The 21,877-nt window shown below is 44.4% G+C and overlaps 1 protein-coding gene across 2 annotated transcripts in view; it reads right to left on the bottom strand.

Annotated features, from left to right (window-relative positions):
- Positions 1-21,877, bottom strand: part of crhr1 (corticotropin releasing hormone receptor 1) — a 31,378-nt gene that overhangs the window by 9,244 nt on the left and 257 nt on the right. The window contains exons 2-6 of one of the 2 annotated variants that reach the window (XM_004556548.4): positions 14,619-14,709; positions 14,488-14,538; positions 14,099-14,218; positions 9,703-9,785; positions 677-783 (exon numbers count right to left, since the gene is read on the bottom strand). In XM_004556548.4, coding sequence (XP_004556605.1) covers positions 677-783; positions 9,703-9,785; positions 14,099-14,218; positions 14,488-14,538; positions 14,619-14,709 — 452 coding nt within the window. The remainder of the gene's footprint in view (positions 1-676; positions 784-9,702; positions 9,786-14,098; positions 14,219-14,487; positions 14,539-14,618; positions 14,710-21,877) is intronic. The other variant, XM_076883532.1, reaches the window with a different exon arrangement.

Below are 21,877 nucleotides of genomic sequence, written 5' to 3'. Positions count from 1 at the left end.
GATCGGCCAATCATATTCATTCACTCTGATCTGATTTCCACGCCTCCTTCATCGGGCTGTGGGACAGGAAGCTACAATGTTTCAGTGGTTCCAGCCATCACCTTGGAAACAAACAGCAGCACTGAGCGTGCTCAGTAATAAACTATCACCTGGAATTCAAATGTTTGCGTGCACTAAATTGATTAAGAATTTTCTGTGGCACGTATCTCATCCTTTTTACTACAATGTTGCATTTTATTTGCATACTTCGCTGTTCTTTAGAGATTTTTTTTAATCACCATGTTGTAACATCAGGTTGCGCTCACAGGGATTATTTTCTGTGGAAGAAGAGTCATGTGACCCACGAAATGCCCCTTTGTGATTGGTCAGATGCCCTCCATGTGAATGTGCAGGATTAGTGAGTTGATAACTAGCTTTGTGTGAGCGCCATTGTAAAGGTGAGTCCAGATGATGGAAGGATATCATGGGTTTGTTTAATCTTCTTCATGGTACAGTCACCTGCATTACCCTCACCGTCCACAAGGGGGCTGGACCTGTGCTCCTTTCTTTGTGAGGATGCGCATAACTGATCCTTTAACCTGAACCAGGAACTGAAGCTTAACCCTTCAGCTGTCCTCACAGCAAGCGTGCGACATGTCTTCAGACAGGTGTACACACAGACAAACAGGTGCATTACCTGAGCCTCATGAAAAGCGTGAAGGCAAGCAGCAGCGCTCCCAGAGAGATGCAGTGGCCCAAATAGTTGATGATGACAGCCACCTGATAGTGAACTTTACTCTTCCTCTGAAACAGGAAGTAGAGCGAGAAAGGACAACGTGTCAGATCTGACCCATGACTCCAGAAACAACCAAGCAGTTCAACAGTTTCATGTTTTCATCTTTATTATAAAATTCTGAGCTCAGTCTCCCCCCATCATGAAAATGTCTGAAAGAGTAAAACTAGAACAGGTTCAAAGGTCATGGAGAAAAGGCCCCGCCCACTGAGCTCACATTTTTCCTGCTCCTCTAGATGAAGGTACAAAGCTGAAGGTTTATCTTAATCAGTGAAACAAAGGAGGAAAGAGCTTCAAAGAAGTCCCACCCACAGTCAGGTGACCCAGCAAAGGCCCCACCCTCCCATAATCCACCAGCACAAGTATCATGTTCTAATATGTGTAAATGGGATATTTCTTCAATATGTGCTGGAATGAAATCAATCAGCCAATCCATCAACTAGTAAACATTCTTCATAAACAGCTCCCTGAGACTCGACCACAGCATATCTGAGGTCATGTCTTTGACCTTTGATCTCTCCTTGGATCCTATAGTCTTGACCTATAAAAAAATAATTCCCACCTGGTTGGTGAAGGTTTTTATCTGGAGCTGGTGAAGGAGCTCATGTTCTCTAAGACCTCTGTAGCAGTGGTTCTCAAACTCATACCACACTGGTGGTATGTGGGCTCCCTCTAGTGGTATGTGGGAGGTCTCCAAAAAATTTTTAAGATTAAATAATATACAATACCATGTTCTGAGTGAGGGATTTAAAATGAAATGAAGACAGAAAACTAAACAGCAGTGACGTTTGTAGGGTTACTGAAGTTTGGATGGGTTAGGAACAAATGCAATTGCATGGCAGGACGCTGTACACGGACCAAACTTCAGTCAGGAGAACAACTGAACAATTGAGATAACCCAATTCAAATTCAAATTTTTATTTGTCACGTACACAGTCATACACAGTACGATATGTAGTGAAATGCTTGGACAACTGCTCGTGACCTAAAGAAAACAAAAAAGGAAAAGGCTATGAATAAGATAGGAAATAAATATGAAAAATTAAAAAGGGTAAATTTAACTAGGAAGGAATAAAATATAAATTAAGGTTAAAAATGAAATAACTGTACAACACAAATTAGAATGAAGGGTAAATTTAACTGGGAAGGAATAAGATAAAATATATAAATTAAAGTTGAAAATAAAATAACTGTACAACAAAATACACAATATAGAACTATATAAGAATGTATGAAGAAATCTAAATATAAATAAATATATACACAATAACAGCAGCTGTACAAGTATTAACTGGAAATGAAGAATATAGTGACCAGTGTTGTGCAAAACCAAAGTCCAGAAAGTCCAGTGTGTGTGTAAGAACTGTATGTGTGGGTCAGTACTGTGTGGTGTGTGATTGAGAGACCGTATCGCCACAATACGAGGTTAGTTTAGGTTATGTTTCTGTTCAGAGTCGCAGCTTTCACATGAGATGCTGAGGTGTAACGGGGGTCATGCCCTTTACAAAATCTATCCAATAATCAGTTTACAATCACATCCTTTCTCTGTGTGCATGTTTCCATAGCAACATGTTGTTTTCATTTAGATGATTAAAAATTATGCCAAACGTGTAATCAAAACAACTATGTGTTTGTGCCATAATAATAATGAACAGTTATGCAACTTTCCTTTCATGCTCAGCCTCGTTGCACTGTAAACACACACGCACACCTTGCTTGTTAATTACGGTCTGTGATTGACCAGCAGCCAGCTCTTCTGGCCAATCACAGGAGAGCAGGAAATGGGTGACAGATTGTCTCAGTGGGAGATGCTCTCTCCTCTCTCTCTCTCTCTTTCTCTATCACACACACACACACACACACACACACACACACACACACACACACACAAAGCAGACCACATGACATTACATATGGACTTATAGACACACACACGTTGTTCTTTGTGCCTTTGTGAGGACCCCAGGGAAACGCTGCCCACAGCAAATGGACCAGCTTCCCACCTGGACCTCAAAGGGATCCGCCCCCTTAGTGTTCACACACACAGAGGCTCCAGATGGTTCTCGCTCTCTGAGGACTCATTCACACTGACGTTTGATCACTCATGTTCTCACACTTGTCACTGACTGTTTCAGTTTATTCTGTGTGTGTGAGAGGGTGTGTGGATCAGGAGAATGCAGAAAACTTGTTAAAATCAAACAAAGGTTACAAATCGATGCTGTGTGGCTGAGAGGGCAGAAATCATGCTTCAGTGACTTCCTGCCACCTGCAAACACCTGAGCTCTGTATTAAGCAGAGTACATTCCAGCTTAACTCATCGGTTCTCATCTCCATGGTAACTAAAGCTGCAGAAGTAACCTGGTATAGGTCATGTGCTAGATTAGAGATCAGTAGGTCTGCTGAAGGTTCATGGTGATATGAGGAGCTTGGTAAAAAAAGGTCTGGACTTTAAGTTTCTTGAAGGTGTTTCATCCAAGAAGCTTCTTCAGTTCTAAGAGCAAATGATGCAGAGTCACTAAGGGGGTCGCTGACCCACTATTGATCAGTGAGTATAGGGGTGGGATTTAATAAGTTTTCTTCGTCCCACTCCTTTTCAGGTAATTTTTGTTTTTGTTTTGTGCACTTTATGTTCAATATATGTATTTCTGTTGTGCCTGAAATGAACAAATAAATGAATGAATCTATCTAATCACATGAGCCAAGGTGTGAAAACAGGTGTGGGTCACTACCAGCCGAGGTTGTGAGACCTTGCCCCACCCTATCATGTGATTTCCTCAGGTGAAATGACCCAGGATGTGAGTGGGCTGTTGTCAATAGGAAAATTGTACTTAGTAGTCAGTATAATCTTTTAATGGTGTAAGTTTGCATATGGTAGAATACTGCATGTAATCATTTGTGTTTAGAAGTATATAGTTGGTGGCATATTGAAAGAATGTCTCATCCTAGGAGGTCTGTGACATTCCAGGGTGTTCTGGCTTCACCCCCACATCCTAGGAGTATGGGAGAGGTCGTACCTTGTCTTATTGTTTTACGGTAGGATTAACGTAGCTATATCTGTTCTAGTCTAAGTGCTTTTTGTTTAGATGAAGTCGTTTATGGGGTCTCACACACACACACACACACACACACACACACACACACACACACACACACACACACACACACAAGCACCCACTGAAGTATAAATAAAGACCGGGGCAGTTTCTCAGTGCGAGTCCCAGTTCTGGAGACTGCCCTTGCTAGCAAGAAGTTCTGTGTGTTTCTCTTCTCTGAGTCTCTACTGAAGAAGTGCTTTAGAGTATATCTCTTAACAGCTGTAGCGTCCAGATTACTTACGTAGTCAGCTAATCCGTTCAACTGATATAAGATGCGGTAAGCTGAACAGAGCTTCAACCGTCTGTTTGTTGAAAAATAGTAATGGACCGCATTTACTTGTTAGTAACTGTAACGGCGTTGTAACGACAGGAATAGTAATTAGTTAGATTACTCGTTACTGAAAAAAGTAACGCCGTTAGTAACACCTTACTCCCTGCCGGTAACTGATGCCCTCAGGGGTCGGTGCGTTGGTATGTACCAGCTCACTCCCGGTGGCTACTTGGCGGGTCCTGGTGCCTCTTCCGGGGCAAAGGGGGCCCTCGGGCCTCCGGCCTCTGGGCCTGCGGCTCGGCTCACTCTGGCACAGCTGGCGGGCACGCCAGTGCAGCCCCCTCTGGTTTCTGCTCCGTGGCTACTGGGTGACCCCTTGTCTGGGGCTCTCCTCAGCTCTTCCCAAGAGGGTGGCACGGATGCCCCCCTGGTGCTCCTCCTTGGGCTCTCGCACTCTGGGGCCTCTACATGTCTGGATCTCCTCCATGCCAGCTTCATGCCCTGGGGGCGGGGCTATGGCTCTCTACACCCTCTTGCAGACGATTACATGGGGAAACCTTTTGAATACAAGCGCGCTGATCCACACAGGTGTGCACACAGGTGTTCACTGTTCATAGACATAAACTACACCTTTCTTGGCTGCTACCTCAAAGCACATTGTGCGCTGTCGGTCCTGCGTGCTGCACAACAACATTCAATATTTAGTATTTACTGCAGTTTACACTTAGCTAGATTAACGTGATGGTGTTGTGTTTAGTATGTTGCTCTGGTTTTTTTTGCTTGTTTTCTCTTCTTTTTCTCTCAACAGGTGATCCAGGAGATTTTTATTTTTTTTCTCCCCCCCTTTCTCACTGTCCCTCTTCCCTTCTGTTTTTCTTTTCCTTCATCTTTCTTTCTCCCTTTCCTATCCTCTAGTCATGTCTGTCCCATCTGTAACAACTGAAAATAAAATATTATAAACAATAACAACAAAGGTCGATCAAATACCAATACGGCAAGGCCGTGATGATCCACTTGGCAAAGTAAATCCATTGGGTATCCTTGTTGGTCTTCAGACAACAATTCTGACGGCTAAAGAACCAAATGGGACAGGCCAAAAAAACGTTACTTGTAACGGCGTTATTCCCATCACTGGTTATGGCGTTAATGTCATATTAATGAGATTAACGCTGACAGCACTAGTGGGAACACAACGAATATGACTGCACATTTACTCCGACATCATCCTCGTGCAAAGACAAGTGGAAGCAGACAAAAACAACAAGCACGCATGCTTTACCCGAGTCATTTAGACAGCCGTTAGCACGTGATTCTCCTTATGGGGACCTGATATGTTTAATATGCTGCTGAGAATATAGCCCAGAAGAAGCGTATAGTATAGCTTTTATTTTGGAAAGAGACATTTCTCTGTAATAAACTCTCTTTTCCAAAGATGAGTGATTTCTCCATCAGATAGATTTTTTTATTATTACTATTATTTTGTTGTTTCAGCAACATTAAATTTAAAAACTGTACTTGAGTTAAAATATATATTTATAATTTTAATAAATGACAAATTAAAAAGGCATGAACATTTTTTTGTATCGAAAAAATATCGAACCGTGACACCAAAGTATCGAACCAAACCGAACCGAACCGTGAATTTTGTGTATCGTTGCACCTCTAATACATATACATAAATACTAGGGGTGCAACGATCCAATTTTATAAAAATAAAAATTGGATGAAGCTGTCTCTCAGTCTGCTGGTTCTGGCCCCGAGGCTCTTCAGTCGCCTTCCTGGTGGCAGCAAACTGAAGAAGCTGTTGGACAGATGGGTGGAGTCACTGTGATGCAGAGGCTTTTCCAGATGAGGCGGGTGCAGCAGATGTCCTGGAGGGAGGGAAGAGAGGTACCCACAATCCTCTCTGTTGCTTTCACTACCTGTTGTAACTTTTCCAGCAGGGCCCAGTGCAGGAGTCATACCACACAGTGATGCAGCGGTGAGGATGCTCTCCACGGCGCCTCTGTAGAAGGTGCTCATAATGGGGGTTGAATCTCTCGTTGTCCTCAGTTTGCAGAGGAAGTAGAGTAGCTGTTGGGCTTCGCTGACCAGTGATGCTGTGTTCTTGACCAGGAGAGATCTTCTGAGATGTGCACAGCCAGGAACTTGGTGCTGCTTACCCTCACAGGAGCACCATTGATGGTTAGTGGGGTGTGCAGGGTGTGAGCTCTCCTGATTTCTGTGATGATCTCCTTGGTCTTCTCCACATTCAGGGACAGGTTGTTGTTGCTGCACCACTCAGCCAGATGTTTAACTTCACTCCTGTAGCAGGCCCTATCGTTGTTGCTGATGTGACCTACCACAGTTGTGTCGTCTGCAAACTTGATGAAACGGTTGGAGCTGTGTGATGGTGTGCAGGCGTGGGTCAGCAGAGTAAAGAGCAGGGGGCTCAGCACACATCATTGGGGAGCCCATGTACTCAGTGTTATTGTGCTGGAGGTGATGCTGCTGACCCGTACTGTCTGCTGTCTTCCTGTCAGGAAATCCAGCAGCCAGTTTCACAGTGAGGTGCTGATGTAACAGTGTTTATGTGGTATTATTCCACTTGCCACAAATGTCAGTGTAATGGGGAAACAGCCCCCCCCCCCCCCTCAGTGTGGCTGGTTAGGTGAGGCTGGCTGCAGTAATTGCTGCCAGTCTGCCGTAGCCATACGAGAGGTGAGTTGTATTGTTCGGCACACGATATAGCTAAGTAGTACACATAAAACATAAAACATGTTTGATTAGCTGATGGGCACCAAGTGTAATAAGTGCTTAGTGGACACATGTCCAACACCAGTTTATGTACTTTTCATTTGTTTATTACTGTGTAAAACTGTGTGCTAAAGCAGAATGCTAATGGGATGTTCTGCTGTAGTGTTTCTGTGCGGAGTGGTGTGTGGCGAGCCTGTGCACTGATAAAACACCGTTGTTTCCATTCAGGTACATCATTTGTTGTTGCTGTTATTTTATTGTACATTAAAAATTGTAATATTGCTGCAGTAATCGCTGCCAGTCTGCCGTAGCCATACGAGAGTGCGCTGTGCGGAGTGGTGTGTGGCGAGCTTTTGCACTGATAAAACACCATTGTTTCCATTCAGGAAATAAAGTGGCAACGATCGATCAGAGACTCCTTGTCTTCTTAAAAACACAAAGCAGAGTCGAGGAGTTGGTTTGGGCCGAACTGTTGCAGCGGAGTGATGCAGAAACCGGTTATACTGATCCCAGCAGATCCAGTTTAAACCACTAAATGAGAAGGTGTTTCCAAACTTTTTCCTGTTTCTCTTAAATATGTACCTATATATATATTGTTAAAGTGAATTGTTAAATGTTTTATGCTTACCACCTCTACATTGTTTCAAACTCTGTGTTCAAAGGCCCTCCCCCCCAGCCTCTCGAGGTTCTGGGGGGAGGCTGCAGTGTTTTATCACAAGCTCATCCCATGTGAAGATTCTGTTTGATGTTTGCTAACCTTCCTGCCCTTTTTATGGTTTCACTGTGTTGTGCATATGGTGAACCAATTAGGGCTGCCACAAACAATTATTTTGATAGTCAACTACTCACCAATTATTTTTGCGGTTAGTCGACTAATCAGATCATGCATCCGTTGGACGTAAAACGTACAGCTTATTGCACCAGCAGCATCTGCTCTTATATAACTATCATTAGCTTACATCTTTAAGTGTTTAAGGTGCTAACTAAAAATAAAGACAAGATGATAGTTTATTAAATTTTAATGAAATTTGCAGATTGTTTCGGTGAAGTTTAATAAATTCCTTGCTATCTAAAATATAACAGGACACCGGAGTAAATTCTGGAGCATCTCACACTTCTGATAATCAGCTGTCTGCTTGACGTTTATTCCGCTGTGTAAAAACTATAACTTTAATCTCAGCCAAACCGATTTACTCAGGAACAAATAAAATACTAAAAAAAGCCAAACAATAACATTGTTAAGTTATCTAAGTGACTCATATATATCATGTTTAACCTGAGTAGCGAAAGACAGCGGTGGGTTTGAAAACGATTTGCCGGGAGTCCGCTGTTCTCACGGCGCTAGTGAGCCTAGCCCCCGGCTAGCTATCAAGCTAGTGGGTAACAGACGTCTCCGAAAACGTCGGAGCGCTTTTGAAAATATGCGGTGTCTTGATAAACTGAGCAGATATTTGAGGTTTACACAGCTACATTCCAGCCTGAAAATATGTTAAACGTTTATTTTGTGACCCAGAAAGAATAATAAGAGTAACATTAAAACTAACTAGCTCCCGCCATTTTTGGAAACTGAGCTGGGCCGCGCTATGAATTCTGGGACACAGCTTCTTCTTCTTCTTCGGGGTTTAACGGTAGCTGGCATCCTTGTACATGCAGTGCTGCCATCTTCTGTTTCAGTCCGTTATTACACTCTTAAATCCTACTACTTATTCCTGCGTCTTTTGTGTTCTTACAAAGCTTTAAACGACGCATCGACTATTAAATTAGTCGTCGACGATTTTGATAGTCGACGTAATCGTGACTAGTTAAGCTAATCGTGGCAGCCCTAGAACCAATACAGGAATTGAACCATATATTGGGTGTGGGGGAGATTACCCCCTTTATGACCAAGGATGTTGTGATCAGGAAGTCACGCACACAGACACACACACACACACACACACACACATTCTTGCACATGCATACACGTGCACACACACACACACACAGTGCCTTGTCTTTGTAACCATTGGGGGGTTTTACGGTGGGAGGTACTTGTGTTGTGTTGTATTGTGTACTGTAACTATCATGGGAATAAATAGCTGCGAGGGAAGCTACTCTTTGAAGGATTTGGGCTAGAGACAGGTGAGGAGCTGGTTCTGACCAAACTTCCCTTGTTAGCGGGTAAAAAGCCGGTTGAAGATGTTCTGTCTTGTTTTCCGTTCTTCATGAGGAATAAGTCTCTAAACTAGCGGGGCATGTGGAAACACAGACCCAACATATATGTGTGTGTGTGTGTGTGTGTGTGTGTGTGTGTGTGTGTGTGTGTGTGTGTGTGTAGGTATGTGTGTCATGCTCTGATGACACCAGTATATAAGCCTGAGGCAGACAGACAGACGGGCGGGTGGTATGAGCATTCTGATGTCATCAGACAACACTCAGAGTGAATCTAAATCCAATATTGATGAGAATATCAGAGAAGACCATTATCACCCAGCAGACGTGTGAACACACACAAAGACACACACACACTGAAAGTGTTTTCCTGTCCCATGTATCATCTGGGGACGTAGTTGTCCTTGGTCTGTCAGAGTAATGACAGAGGGTGGGCGGAGCTTTAGTGATGTCACATCGTTACCCTCATTTTGGGCCCAATAACAAACATACGAGTGAAACCTGCACTAACTCCTTTTAAACTGCCACACACTGATCATGATTTCCTCCTTTAAAAGGACTTGTGCATTACTACCAAACATCGTGTTAGTTAAGGCTCTGTTCGGGTTTACGAGCTCATCAGTAATAGAAACACGGTCAGAGCATATTGATCAGTGATTGGCGTTGGTGCTTCTCACCAGGACGATGATCTCGGTGCACTGGCTGTAGTTTCCTCGAGCCGCCCAGCTGCCGTTCACCTGACACTCTCTGTAGACCCGATCTGAACACAAACATCAACGCGTTACTGTCAGTACAGGTAAAATACGAGTCACATGACACGTGAGTCACAGAGCTACAGGTTAAAAAAGCTGATCCCAACCGTGCTCACAAAGTCTGTTTTTTCTGTCAGCCTGTCCAAGTAATGACCTGAGCCGTGAAGCCTTCAGTCGAGTTAAACAGTTTTCTGACAGATGTGAACCACAGAATCCAGCTGCTCTCTTATGAAGCGCTTAACTAAAACAACACGTCCTGATGTCAAACAAATGATGACTTTGTTTATGACTTTACAGCTGAATAAAGTTTTCTTTTTTCCATTACAGCTCGTAATAAAGTGGTAATAGCAGGCTAACGAGGGCTAAACAAGAACGTAATACTGTGGTATTTTGTAATTTACTATCAAATTAGTACTAGTACCAAAGTTATTTGGTACTAGTTGTTTTGCATTTTTGCATTTTTGTACAGCACTTTGGTCATCGTTGCTGTTGTAATCAAATGTGCTATAGAAGTAGCAAATATGTTAACAGTTGAGTAATATTACCCTGAAATGTATGTAACAGGGCCCGAAAACTGGAGTTAATACTGTGGAAATAAAGACACTCCCACGAGACAAAACCAATTAGTAATAGAAGTAATAGTAATTTTTGAATTAACCCTACTTAGTCCCAAAAGGTTGCTTCTGTTCACCTGAGACTGGAGAAGCCACCTGATGATGATGAAAAGTTTCTCCCAGACGAACAGAATTAACTTTTGGGATTCCTTACCTGGATGAGTGAGCAGACAACCCTCCAGCCTTAGGTTCCTGGTATTCTGCTTTGCAGTAATGTAAATATTGTGTTTAATAAAAAATGAAGTTGAAAAATCTTTTTTTCATCTTTTTTTCATGCCTAAAGATGAACAAAAAACCTGATTGAGGTTGTTATAATTCATGCATGAAAAGGTTAATAATAAGTAATGATTGAATGCAGTGAGACGGTGTAAGGAGCTCGGAAAGAAAAGCGTCTGGACCTCTTTAAGTTTCTTGGAGACATTTCATCCGAGAAACTTCTTCAGTTCTAGTACCAGCCAGTGGAGAGACCCAGATATTAAGCCCTATTGGGACTTGTCCTTGTCCTGTCCCACTATTGATCACGTGCCTCGTGAGGTGGAGCATCAGGTGAACCAGAGGAAAGCTGCTGCTAACCCATTCACAGAGAGGTGGAGAATGGCTGCAATCACAGCATTGTACGATCGTGACAGATGTACCCTTGGGCCCCCTCCTCGATTCAGAGATGGTCTTTCCCATTTCATGTAAATGGCCTCCTTGACTCTGCCCTCAAACCAGCGTAGACTGCAGGGCCCTGGCCTGACGAGGTGGCTCTTCTGTTTGGTTGTTTAGTTTTCCGCGATGTATAAATCCTTGATTTAGATCCTGGAACTGACCTCCCAGCCCATTGTTCCTTGAGTGGGCTGGTTTCAGTCATTATGCAAACGTACTGTTTATAAGATTGAAACCTGCAGTCAGCTGAGACTGAAGAAGTCACCGGGATGAGTGATGAAACGTTTCTCCCACAAAACGCTACGTCCAGATGAACAGAATCAACATTTGGAGACTTACTTTGGAATGTCTCTAACAACCATAAAGTTCCATATCTGGTCCATCTTCTCAACGATTTCCTGGTCATATCACCTCTCCAGCTCTTGAGGTATCCACCCTGAAGTCAATTTTCACTGAACTTGGCGTTCCATTGTCAGAAGAGAAACAGGAGGTTTTTTTTGGCGTAACCCTTGACAACATTTAGTTCCAGGCTTCTTTGTTCAGAGAAGTATTAATGTCACATTAATTGTATCAATCTCGTCCTTCAAAACTTTCTCCTTGTTCCCTCTTGTGCTAAAGGACTGCTGCTCTTCCTGTTGGACACCTAAACTTTGCTCTGTGCATAATTGCTACCACTTGCGGCATCTAAACCATCAGTCCTTGCCATAATCACTCTGGCAACGTCTCGCTCACAGGAATGGCATCACTTTCGTTTTGATGATCAGTTGTCCCACCCTGACCACATTCAGCTCTAAACAGATGTTGCTCCTTCATCTATCTGCATTGGTGGTTATTATGGCAGAAGGTGGTTCTCTTCAAAATCAGCTCATGTCTAAGCCCCCATGGTCCGCTGACCAATTACCTCAACCTTAGAAAATTCCAGCACACCTCACCTTCAAAAACTGTTTATCATTGTGTTTATCCACGTTTCTACCAGATCCTGGTTTCTTTCACACTTTCATCAAGTTCTCTCATTGTCTGGAGTTTCTCCTAATCTTTTCTCTGGCCATTCCTTCTGCATCAGTGCAGCAACACCCGCTTCTAGCAAAGGAATCTCTGACCATGGGTAGGCTTGTAATTGGCCGGTCATTACAAACCTACCAATTGTATATTTGCAAGAATCTCCAAGACCTTTGTAAAGTTCAATTCAGTTCAATTCTATTGCCTCAAGGCACTTCATTACTACTTTTAGGGGGTTTCCTTCTTTGGGGATCCGCCGAGTAGCTGCTGTCAGTCCACTATGAGGCCTTCCCCAAACTGCAGCATCAGTTCACAATTCTTCAGCATCTGTTGTCAGATCTAAATGAGGATGTGGTCTCAGCTAGTGAAATACCCTAGTTAGACAAGTAAACCAGCAGTGCTCTAATACGGTGATATAAAATGGTAAATGGCCTGTATAGCACTTTACTAGTCCCTAAGGACTCCAAAGCGCTTTACGCATTCACCCATTCACACACACATTCACACACTGGTGATGTCAAGCTACACTGTAGCCACAGCCACCCTGGGGCGCACTGACAGAGGCGATATGGTCCTACAAGGTCATTAAGATAAGATGGGGCCTGATTATTTAAGACCTTGTATGTGAGGAGCAGGATTTTGAATTCTGGATTTAACAGGAAGCCAATACAGGAGAAATCTGCTCTCTCTTTCTAGTCCCTGTCAGGACTCTTGCTGCAGCATTTTGGATTAACTGAAGACTTTTCAGGGAGTTTTTAGGACTTCCTGATAATAATGAATTACAGTCGTCCAGCCTGGAAGTAATAAATGCATGAACTAGTTTTTCAGCGTCACTCTGAGACAGGATATTTCTAACTTTAGAGATGTTGCACAAATGGAAGAACGCAGTCTTACATATTTGTTTAATATGTGCGTTGAAGGACATGTCCTGGTCAAAAATGACTCCAAGGTTCCTCACAGCGTCACTGGAGGCCGAGGTAATGCCATCCAGAGTAAGAATCTGCTTAGATACCATATTTCTAAGATTTTCAGGGCCAAGTACAATAACCTCAGTTTGATCTGAATTTATTTAAATTAGGAACAGCATTTCATCCACAGTTATTCCCTCTGACATGTCTGCTCCCTGACATCGATAAACCAGCTCAGGTTCTGGATCTGGTTCTGGGTCCTCAGACTCACAGCTCACAAACAGAACTGGACCTAATCATCCATCAATATCTCAATCAATCATTATTAGAGAGAACTGATCAGAATCTGAAGACAACACAACCCAACTCAACTCCAGTGTAACCATGGCAACTACTGAGCTGTCATCAGGGCCTTACGCCCCTGATCACCCACCTCATCAGTGCACGCTGTGTTTGATTTACATCAGTCTGATCAGATCAATACATCAGTGCCCACAGACAGACGCTTTATTAACATGTTACCCGATCAGATGCCAAATTACATCAGAGGCAAGATTTTTTCTGTGTGTGAAGAAATTATAAAGGTCCAGTGAAACATGAGCTCCAGCTGGTCTCTCTCTCACTCACTCACACACACACACACACACACACACACACACACACACACACACACACACACACACACACACACAGATGACTCATGCTATTAAGTTCGATTGGCAACCTAAACCTTTAATTAAACAGGACATTTATGCCACCCACACACACAGTGGATATAATGAAGACAGTTGGCACAGAAGAAGTCAGCTCCTCCTGGTACGGAGTGGGTGTTGGACGTCACTGAGAACACAGAGTGTGAAACTGTGATTGGCTGACACTTAATTGGCAGCCTCTGATTGGCTGTGGATAAAGATCAGTTGAAGACAATGGAGACAGAGTATATACTGTGAAAAACATGCCCCCTCTAGGAGAGAACGGTCAACAGCTCGTCGTTGCCCCTAAAGGTAAAAAAATAAAAATCTAAATTTATGAGAGAAAAAACTCTGCCTGTGTCTGAGAGAAAGTGTGTAGCTGTCGTCACATTCACACATCAGAAACTGTCTGTGAACGTGTTAGCATGATAGTCTCTACATCTGAGCAGGTGGCACTTACTGGTGGTGTTGTAGTGGATCCCGTTGAACTGCTCAGGACACGGTCTGGAGACCAGCTCACCTGCTGCACTCCGAGGCCAACAGGTTCCTATCCCATCCACCGACAGGTCACAGTACACACCTGCAAAGAGAGAGCGATAGGTGAGAGGCAGAAGGACCTGTAGGGAACTTTACTTCATGAGACTCACCTTTGGTAAATATTATTGAAGTCTACAATGAAAGTTAGAGAATGACTCAAACAGGAAGCACCTCTTAATTTTCCTGTTGGAGTCTTAAACAGTACTGCACAGGTACACCTTGAGAGTACAGCCATGGCGAAAAGCAGAGTACCTCATGGTGATCCTGGTGCTGATGCTTGTCAAAAGTCAAAGGTGAGTGTGTGATACAGACCTGAGGAGTTGCTGACGGTAAATGTCTGGTTGAGCAGGACTAAGGTCCTTGCTGAGAGGCAGAACACAGAGAAGGTGTTGGCGCTCCGGTTTCACTGAGCACGTCAAAGGAAATCCCAAACAGGAAGTTACCTGTGAAGTTGGTCGACAGCAGGATCAAAGTTTCGCAGGTTAACTCAGCCGGGGAGACTGGCCCGCTCAGCGCCACGCACACGAAGACCACCTGAAAGCAGAGTTTCGGTTCAGATCGATCACATGACCAGCGGTCGGCGATGATCCAGCTGAGCGGCGCAGTGTTCGTCAGCGTGTTTTCTGTGTTTTTGTTCTAACTGACTAATAATGTCTCATTTATATGATACGGAGCTCAGGATCCTCCTGTTAATGATGCAGCTGCAGTCCCAGAATGCACTGCATCGCCTCTACGGCGATAATGGAACACAGAGGAGGAATGCAACGCTGCTGCAATGCACGCCTGGAGCGGACGTCCATTACAGCAGCGAGTCAGGTCGCTGAGCTGTGATTGGTCACAGCAACAACCAGCTGAGGTCAGCCATCCAATGACAAGTGGCTGGGTATCAGCTGGAAGAAGGAGGCAGATCACCTTCAGCACCAGAACAGGAAGTGAAGTAATGAAGACTGCACCAAAATAAGAGACATAAGCCTGCTTCAATGAATGACTTTCATTTTTCAGATTCACAGTTTAGTGAAACTAAAGTGTTTGTCTGCAGAGTCAGAGATGCAGAAACGTGTATCACAGAGCCGTGACTCGCCCACGCCCACAAACACCACAGACGGGCTGAACATCGGACCGCCTCGCTGTTTCTCTCTGAATCTGATCAACTGCTGATCATTCACATGAGTTTTCCTCTTATTTCCTGTTGGTGTCCATCTTTGTTTTGGTTCTGGATGAACAATAACATGACAGCAACTACCCAGAATGCACTGCGATTGGCGAGGCCTGTTTAAATCAGTGGACCTGCTACATTGGTACCAAGGTGGCGCTCTCATCGAAGCTATGTGCTGGGTCATGTTCTGTCTCAGGACCTTCTCTGAGGTGCTCTGTTTGTTTGGACAGCAGTAATAGTGCATGTGCCGACTCCTTCATATCTGAGTGTGAGATCAGATGGTGTTTCCTCAGAGGGCGTTCAGTCTGAGCAAATATTCAGCTCTCACCTGCCTGTCGCTCATCTCTGCCTCTACAGCTCCAGTGATCACTGATCAATCAGCTCAGTGATTGATCATCAATCAGCTGCTCAGTCTGCGAAAAGGTGGAGTCTTCTGTTAATTCCTCACTAATGTCGCCATGATTCACACAGCATGACTTCACAGTTTGATATTCAGCTGGCAGTGTGTCTCACACACACACATTCTCGTTTTGATATCTTAGTAAGGACATCTATGCTTACCCTAACCCTCAGCCTAACTGTAACCCTGACACGAAAACCACATTTGAGATTCAAACATGTCTGCAAACTCTGAGGACAGGCAGTTGGTCCCCACAAGAATGGTAACATTCAAGTTTAGGTCCCAACAGAGCAACCTAAACAGGTATACCCACAAACACATGCACACACACGTACACACACAGTAAATGTGTCGGCCGCAGAGATCTACTGTTGTGTCTCTGAGCTAAAATTAGATCGCTAGCTGAGTGCAGCACACTCTCCGTCTTCTTGCCATGAATGTTTGGATCTTGGCAGCGCGTTCAGCAGCTCAGTGGGAGGAGTTACGTCAGCGTCCTGCAGCTGCTGCAGAAACCATCCTCATTATCTGAGCCCGCTCTGCCTCCGGAGGCTCGTCCAGCCCAAGCGACACCGCAAATCGGATCAGTTGGAACACACACACACAGGGGTGCACTGTGTGTGTGCGATCTGATTGGTTGAGAGGTGCTGCTGGTCCATATGTCTCCTGGTATGGAGCCTCTGTGTCTTGTCGTGGCTCAAGAGTTGGGAGTTCGCCTTGTAATCGGAAGGTTGCCGGTTCGAGCCCCGGCTTGGACAGTCTCGGTCGTTGTGTCCTTGGGCAAGACACTTCACCCGTTGCCTACTGGTGGTGGTCAGAGGGCCCGGTGGTGCCAGTGTTCGGCAGCCTCGCCTCTGTCAGTGCGCCCCAGGGTGGCTGTGGCTACATTGTAGCTTGCCATCACCAGTGTGTGAATGGGTGGATGACAGGTTGTGTAAAGCGCTTTGGGGTCCTTAGGGACTAGAAAAGCGCTATACAAATACAGGCCATTTACCATTTTTACCATTTGTCTAACCTGCACACTTGAATTCATCATTCACCAGAAACTTGATCAGACCTGCAGCTCCTCAGGATCCTGAACCACCTTAGCTAGTTCCTCTGGATGTGGAGCAGGATCGGTGCTCTTCCCTATGACTGGCACAACTTCAGAGTTTCAGGAAATTTTAAGTTCCATTCTGGATTTAACAGGAAGCCAGTGAAGGGAAGCCAATACAGGAGAAATCTGCTCTCTCTTTCTAGTCCCTGTCAGGACTCTTGCTGCAGCATTTTGGATTCACTGAAGGATTTTCAGGGAGTTTTTAGGACTTCCTGATAATAATGAATTACAGTCGTCCAGCCTGGAAGAATGCATGAACTAGTTTTTCAGCGTCACTCTGAGGATATTTCTAATTTTACAGAATTTACTGCAAAACCTGAAACCTGAAATACATCAAAGCTCCGTCAGTCCACAACAGACAGCAGCAGACTGGCCAACAGCTGAGAGACTTGAAACTGTGGAGGCTCAGAGGAACAGAAGGCAGTGAAGGCAACATAGCAGCTCCTCACTGATCAATGATGAGCCACAAAAACAGATTAAAATCAAACAGATGTCAGAGCATGTCAGAGTTTTCAGAAGAAATGAAGCCGCTGTAAATGAGACTCATTCAGGACAATAATGAGTCTGTAACGAGCTTCCTCTACCGAGTGTGAGTCTGATCAAACTCCTTTGATTGGAGTCTTGATCCCGCTCTCTGCACTCTGACATGAATTATGTGTGGAGGACACGGAGCCTCGTGACTGAGCAGCATAAAAAGAATCAGAGGATCGTAATGAGCTCGGCAAACACAAAGGAAAGCTGCCACCCACTCACACAACAGCACAACCTTTACACAAAAGCCAGTGGAAGCACTTCCTGCTGCAGGTCTGAGCCTCAACAAAGCAGAGGCTGAACAATCCGAGGCTGCCACGCACACAGCACTGTGCTATTGACCTGAAAGACTTTTATTTTGAAAAAACTGAGCCACGCTCCTAGAATCAGTTTAAATGGTCTGAACTGGTTTGGAATCCCGACGCCAGAAGAGGGCTGGACACTAACACACTAACACACAGACACACTAACTCACCACACCAACACACCAAACACACTAACACACCAACACAACACACTAACACACCAACACACTAACACACCGCACCAACACACCAACACACTAACACACCGCACCAACACACCAACACACTAACATAATAACACACCAGCACACTAACAAACAAATACACCACCACACTAACACACCACCACACTAACACACCAACACACTAACACAACACACTAACACACAGACACGCTAACTCACCACACTAACACACCAACACAACACACTAACACACAGACACACTAACTCACCACACTAACACATTAACACACCAACACACTAACACACCAACACACCACACCAACACACTAACACACTAACACAGTAACACACCGCACCAACACATTAACACACTAACACACTAACACACCAGCACACTAACAAACAATACACCACCATACTAACACACTAACACACCGCACCAACACACCACACCAACACACTAACACACCGCACAAACACACTAACACACCAACACACCAACACACTAACACACCACACCAACACACTAACACACCAACACACTAACAAACTAATACACCAACACGCCACACCCACACACCAACACACCACACCAACACACTAACACACTAACACACCAGCACACTAACAAACAATACACCACCATACTAACACACTAACACACCGCACAAACACACTAACACACCAACACACCAACACACTAACACACCACACCAACACACTAACACACCAACACACTAACAAACTAATACACCAACACGCCACACCCACACACTAACACACTAACACACCAACACACTAACTCACCAACACACTAGCACATCAACACACCAACACACCACACTAACACACTTGGTCATATATTCCGAAAATATAATGTCAATTCTCATTGTTATGCTGATGATACCCAGCTCTACATTTCCTCCAAACCTAATTCATCCCTCCCACCTTCCTCCCTCTTGAACTGTCTTATGGAGATCTTGGTTCTCCTCCAATTTTCTTAAACTTAACAGTAGTAAAATAGAAGTCCTACTCGTTGGCACGGCCTCTACCTTAACCAAATCTCACAGTTTCTCCATTAATATAGAAAATCCCCCCATCCTTCCTTCCCCGCAGGTAAAGAATTTGGGTGTCATACTCGACAGTACGCTTTCATTTCAGCCTCACATTTACATAGCCCGGTATGAATTTCACTTACGTAACATTAACCGACTCCGTCCTTTCCTTACTCCCATGTTGCTGCCATCCTTGTCCATAGTCTTATTGCTTCCCGGATCGATTATTCCAACTCTTATTTGGTCTCCCCAATAAGTCCCTCCATAAACTTCAACTTCTTCAAAATTCCGTCATAACTCATACTCTCTTAAGAGACCATATCTCCCAAATTCTTCAACAGCTTCACTGGTTGCCCATAGAAACTAGGATAAACTTTAAAATCTTAGTTCTCACATTTAAGTCCATCCATAACCTTGCCCCTCCTTATCTCTGTGATCTTCTTCATAGCACCACAGTTTCCCGCTCTCTCAGATCTTCATCCGCCACTCATCTTGTTGTTCCTTCTGCTTGCCTTACCACTATGGGGCAAAGAGCTTTCAGTCGCCCTGCTCCTCGGCTCTGTAATTCACTTCCTTCAGCCTTAAGAAATATAGATTCAGGTACAGAGGATGGCTTTATCACTTCTTAATAATGGCTACATCCTCTGTGGGCTGATTTTCAAGATGCAGGATGAGGCGTTATAGAAACAGCTTTGTTCCTCTCACTCAACTTAATAAGAACTGTTGTATTAGACTCATCGTGTCTGATGACCAAACATGTGTGTGTCAGGTTCACATAGGTGTGTTTTGTGACGACAAACGCCATCATTTCTCTGTAAAACAAATTTAACTGCAGGTGTAAATAAAGCAACCTGGACCACACCAGCACACACTAACAGACCACAGTAATGCACAATAATGCACAATGACACTGGTCTCTCGCTCTGCGTCACACGACTCCCAGCATGCACCTTGCCGTCTCAGTTTGCTCTGCCAGTACTTGAACCTCCTCCATGGAGAACATGGAAATGCTGACAAATGTGAAAAACCCAGCAATCATGTCAGGCTGACATGCACCCACAGCATGGTGCCAGCCACTAGGCTCAAAGACCTGACCCCCTCGTCTGACCGCCATTGTAGCCAGCTGTGAGTTAATCTGTTTATTTCAGAGTTCAGCATCTTCGAATCTGAATGTCACACAGAGCCGAGCTCTTACACAGGACGGCCTCACATCTGGGCTCACAACATTTTCCCTGGAACGTCCTGCTGTGTGTCACTGCTGGTTTTCCTCCCTGCTATGCCTGAGGATCGGCCGTCTGAGCTGAGCTGAGGGCCCGATGATGACTTTGTGATGATAACGGTTCACACACACGGAGCTTTAACCACTTAGAGCTTCAGCGTCCTTCATCATCATTAAGCAGCAGACTGCTCCTTTAATCGGCGCTCTCCTCCTTCATGTCCCTGTGGAGGAGTGATGATTATCACCTCCAGCCCACCTCCTCCTGTCACAGCTTCAAATTTCACTGTGGACACACAGCAGGAGGCTTTTATTGTGAAGGAGCAGGCTGCCGACCAATCACAGTGCAGCTGTGGGAAGTTTAACCCTTCATTCACCAGTGGTTGACAGAAAATCAGCTTTGTGGCCTGGAACTACTTCCTATACTTTTCATGTTGTCACCTGATATCTGACCTTTGACCTCCGCCTTCAGCGTGGAGCATGATGGACGGAGCACACAGATGGAGACAGGAGGTGATGCATGACGCTCGCCCCCTCACTACATCCTCTCTCTCTTCACTGTCATTACTGCTGCTTTGAACACACACACACACTGTGACACAAACACACACACACATACACACACACACACTCACACTGTGACACAAACACACACACACTCATATACACACTCTCTCTCTCTCTCTCTCACACACACACACACACACTCACACACACACTGTGTCACACACACAAAAACAGCTGGCTGTACACTGAAGAGAAGCCACACCTCCATCTATACACAGAGTCCTTACAACTCTCAGTTGTGTGTGTGTGGTTGTGTGTTCTTTATTTAAATGCATACTGTTCTGGCTCTATCTGAATTATTGTAGTTTTATTAAATTGAAAACATAAATAAAGCTCCTGATCGTTGGAAATGTTTAAGTCGATTCTTAAATATGAAGGAAAATCAGCGAGGAAGTGGGCGGAGCAAAAACAACATAATTAAAGATGAGACTGACTAAAGCAACAACCAGTGAGAGTACTCCTAATATCTGACTCGGTCTGTGAGGACGTGACGCTGAGGCTCATCTCTGGGCCGCGGTTTGATCCGCTTTCAGACGCAGCTGGTTCCCGCCCATCAGGAACCTGAATTGCTGTTTGGTTTTCATCCAAAGTTTGAGTAGAGCTGCACATTCCAGTGTTTCACAGAAGCTTCAGTCACAACATGGAGCGTTCATCTATCAGAGTGCTTTGCGCTCTTGATGTCAGATCATTGACATCACTTCCTGCAGCAGCGTCACAGTGTTTCTCAGACAGAAACGCATGTGTGCTGCTGGGTTTGGGAGGTGCATAGACTTAACCTACTTCTGACCTTTGCATCACACAAGTGTGAGACACGACAAAGATTATTCCTCCTTTCAATAAACTTTGTTCTGAGTTTAGGAAAAAAAACTTCAAACTTGATGAAAACAAAAAGACATCAGTAAATCTGATGTCACCCAACTTTCCAGATGTTTCCAGCTGGACAGCTGTGAGGAGGATCAGCTCACCTCCTGCAGGCAGTGAATTAACACTGAGCATGCTCCAAAGATATCCTGCTACTAAATTATAGTCAGAATTTCAAAATGAAAGCCACAATTAATTAAAAAAAAAACATCGTTAATGGGGGAAACCTTTATTTTGAAACCCCTCTGAATTATGGCCGTTCGTTCACAATAAGAGTCGCTGACTTTGGCACACACTTTAAAGTTGAGAGGGTGCACGCGCAGCACGGAACTG

This window comes from Maylandia zebra, linkage group LG4 (assembly GCF_041146795.1).
Source record: "Maylandia zebra isolate NMK-2024a linkage group LG4, Mzebra_GT3a, whole genome shotgun sequence".
Taxonomy (NCBI): domain Eukaryota; kingdom Metazoa; phylum Chordata; class Actinopteri; order Cichliformes; family Cichlidae; genus Maylandia; species Maylandia zebra.
This window is presented reverse-complemented; position numbering and strand designations above follow the sequence as displayed.